The 3,412-nt window shown below is 40.6% G+C and overlaps 1 protein-coding gene across 1 annotated transcript; it reads right to left on the minus strand.

The window, feature by feature from the left end:
• Positions 1-489: 489 nt before the first annotated feature.
• Positions 490-813, minus strand: LOC126622845 (exosome complex component RRP4 homolog). The gene has a single exon (XM_050291545.1). It carries the CDS (start codon positions 811-813, stop codon positions 490-492), a length of 324 nt encoding a protein of 107 aa, XP_050147502.1.
• Between the last annotated feature and the right edge of the window lie 2,599 nt (positions 814-3,412).

A 3,412-nucleotide genomic window follows, 5' to 3' on the forward strand; every position in this document is an offset into this window, starting at 1 on the left:
GGGACTACTGTTTATACCATATTTAGGGCCTCGTATTTAGATCTCGTACAAATACTCGGGGGACTTAAATGTAATTATGTGATAAAAGAAGGGGCAAATATGTAATAAGTAAATAGTCCTTATTCTATAAAAGGACCCATTACCCTCATAATTAAAGGAGGCCAATTCCTAGGCCCTCTCACCCCCTCTCAAAGCTCTCACTCTCAGAGCTCTCTCTCCCTCAAATAAATGCATAATCAGTGTGGACGTAGCCTAAACCTTGGGGTGAACCACGATACATCTTGTGTTAGTTACATTTCTTGTAGATTCACGGTCGAATTTACGTTGTTCCAAGACATCCGGTTTTGTTCATCAACAACAGATTTTGCATGCTTGCTTTACGGAAAACACACTCATAACTAGCTTTTCCATGTGGGTGGTTGATTAAAGCCATCCATGTGGGTGGTTGATTAAACCCTTCAGACTCACCAGATTAAAATAATGACAGCTTTAGGGCGGTGAGTAAACACTGTATTGGGCTGAGCCGTTGCTTTTTTGCTGTACATGTGATGGGAAATCCCCTGCTTTAGCATTTTCAGCTCTCAATCTTCTAAGTTGATAGTTCATGCGACGTATTTGGATGCCGTCGTGTAAGTTCATTGCAGAAAGCATCAACACTGCATCATAGCTATAGTTTATCTCCACTCTCCAACGTTTCGGAGCAACCTCAATTACACGCCCCACTATGATATCTCCAACCTCTGGTTTGTACCTGGCCCTTAAAGACCGCATATAAACTAGCTTATTGACTCTCTTGTCGATCCCACAAACCATCGCGACAACTTCCCCATTGACCTCAGAGGTCTCATGTCCCTTAAGAAGGCCGTCTTCGTAGTTAACAAGGATGAAGTCTGCGACGGTGACAGAGGCGTTGGAATTGGCCTTTGAAGACAAACACTAGAGCTTTTCGAGGGTTCTTTGTAGCCGAACCTTTTGGCCTTTGAAAACAAGGAATGTAGCGTGATATACCAACCAAGAGTCACTGGAAGAGAACGCCAAACCCAGCATCACAGCAAGGCACACACCCAACATCACAGATGCAAATCTCAGCATTGTCCATGTAGGACCGTTAACGCCAAGAGCTAGAGCGCCAACTACTATAGCGATTGTTTGGTTGAAACTCCAGCGGATCGTAACGGAATCAGATCGGAGAATCTCACGTATTTTGTTTGAAACTCTAGTTGTTTCCAGCGCCGGACTGGTTGCCGTCGAATGAGGGGTAGAAGTAGCAGACGGCGGAGATGAGGCAGTCGGGGGCGTCGTCGGTGCCTTTGGATTGGGTTGTGGTGAGTGATCTTCTGGGTTTGATTTTATCGGTGTTACTGCCCGACCCCACCACCTTCACGATCACTGTCTGCAGGTTCCTATAAGGAATCCGAAAGGGTGAGCCAGGCGACAGGATATGTAGGTGTCGCTTTGGGTGTTGAATTTGAGGAAAGTGCAGGCGTCGTGGGGAGAGAGGGAGAGATCAACGAGATAGATATGGGTTTCAACGTTTCTAGTATCAAACCTAGAATGTCGACCGGAAGCCATGGCCAGCCTGCAACTGAGGTCGACGCTCAGTTTGTCTCATCCCTTTATGGTCTTCACCAGCTCGTCAAGACACCAACTCGAATCCACATATCTCTTTCAGAAGACAATGATAGAACTTTTGGCTTTTAATGCTGCATGGAGGTAGCTCGTGAAGCTCTAGCACGTGTCTTCACCCCTGAAGTTCAAGAATACTTTGTACTTCCAGAGTTTGGACTTGGAAGATGACCAATATGAGGCTTTATGGGCTATTATGGTGGTATCCACCGTTATGGGCATAGCAGTGGTTCATATCATAGATTGAAAAAATGGCAACAGCTCTGTAAATTGGAAGTTGCAGAGAGAGAGAGCTCTGTGTCTGTGTCTTTGTGTGGGTTTTGCAGATCCACGGCGGAGGTGAAAAAATGAAAGAGAACCGACTTAACTTTTCATGTCGATTCCCACAGACGGCGCCAAATGTTGATGCACAAAACCGGAGGGGTCTTGGAACAACGTAAATCCGACTGTGAATCTGCAAGAAAGTAAAGAACACAAGATGTATCGTGGTTCACCCCAATGTTTAGGCTACGTCCACACTAATATTGTATTTCTCTGAGATGTTGAAGAGGATAGAGAGAGTTTCTTTGTGAGGATGAGAGCTCTGAATCTCAGAGTATGAGAGGCTTTGAGAGGGTGAGGGGTCAGGCCTAAGAATTGGCCTCTTCCAAATGAGGAGAGTGAGAAGTCATTTTATAGAATAAGGGCTCCTCACTTATTACATATTTGCCCATTCTTTTATTACATAATTACATTTGAGTTTCCTGAGTATTTATACGAAATCTAAATACGGAGACCCTAAGTATGATACAAACAAGTTGTAAATTTAGATATGGTGTATCTCTTGTTTACATGCAGCTAAACCTAGTTGAATCATAAAAGTTGATCCCTATCGTCAATTTTATTTTGAAGTTATATAAGTTGATGCCAATATTTTCAGAGGCGAAAGCGTATGTCGAGGTATTTTTATCTCATAATATGAGGCGTAGCGTTGAGAGGCATAAACCTTTCCGTGCCTTGTCTTATTATAATAAAAATATGTGTAATAAATATAATATGGGCAATCCATGAAATTGGTGTGAAATAACGGGATCAGTCGATGAAATCTATGAGAAATGGGGTGGGCTACCGCTGAAGCAGAGAAAGGGGTTCTGTTTGTAGAGTTGAAAGAAGTCAAGTATCGGGAAGAAGAAAGGCTGTCTTTAGTCTTACTATTTTCTGTTTTCAGTCTTATAAATTCATGCGTAGTTCTCCAACATGAGACTTTAATTACAACAATTATGAAATAAGTGCTGAATTTTTGTTCTCTCAATCCTTCAATTATATTAAGGTGGTACTATCCACACATTGCTTTTTATCTTCCATACATCTCTTAATTTCGGTCATCTATTTAATAAATTGAAGAGAATGAAATGATATAAATTAATGGAAAAATATGTAAGAAATAAAAAAAGATGCGCAATAACACAATCTTTATATAATCGTCATTGCATACGCATCTCAAGACATATGCATGATCATCTAGTGAATAATATAAGGATAAAATGAGTATGGTTCGATACTTTATTTTTTTATTTACAAAAATGGATAAACATTAATTTTTAGCTAAATGTGTTGTTTAATCTAGAAGATATCATACATCATATTCATATATAAAAAGGGACGTGGATTTTGGTCAAGCACAAGCAGCGGACTGACACTTTACCGAGGTCGATTCTATAACCAAAAACACTTAGTATATAACATATTATTTTATATGCTATAATATGAGTTGACAATATTATTAATATATATGATTTTTAAAGTA

The sequence above is a fragment of the Malus sylvestris genome, chromosome 5 (assembly GCF_916048215.2).
Source record: "Malus sylvestris chromosome 5, drMalSylv7.2, whole genome shotgun sequence".
NCBI classification, from domain to species: domain Eukaryota; kingdom Viridiplantae; phylum Streptophyta; class Magnoliopsida; order Rosales; family Rosaceae; genus Malus; species Malus sylvestris.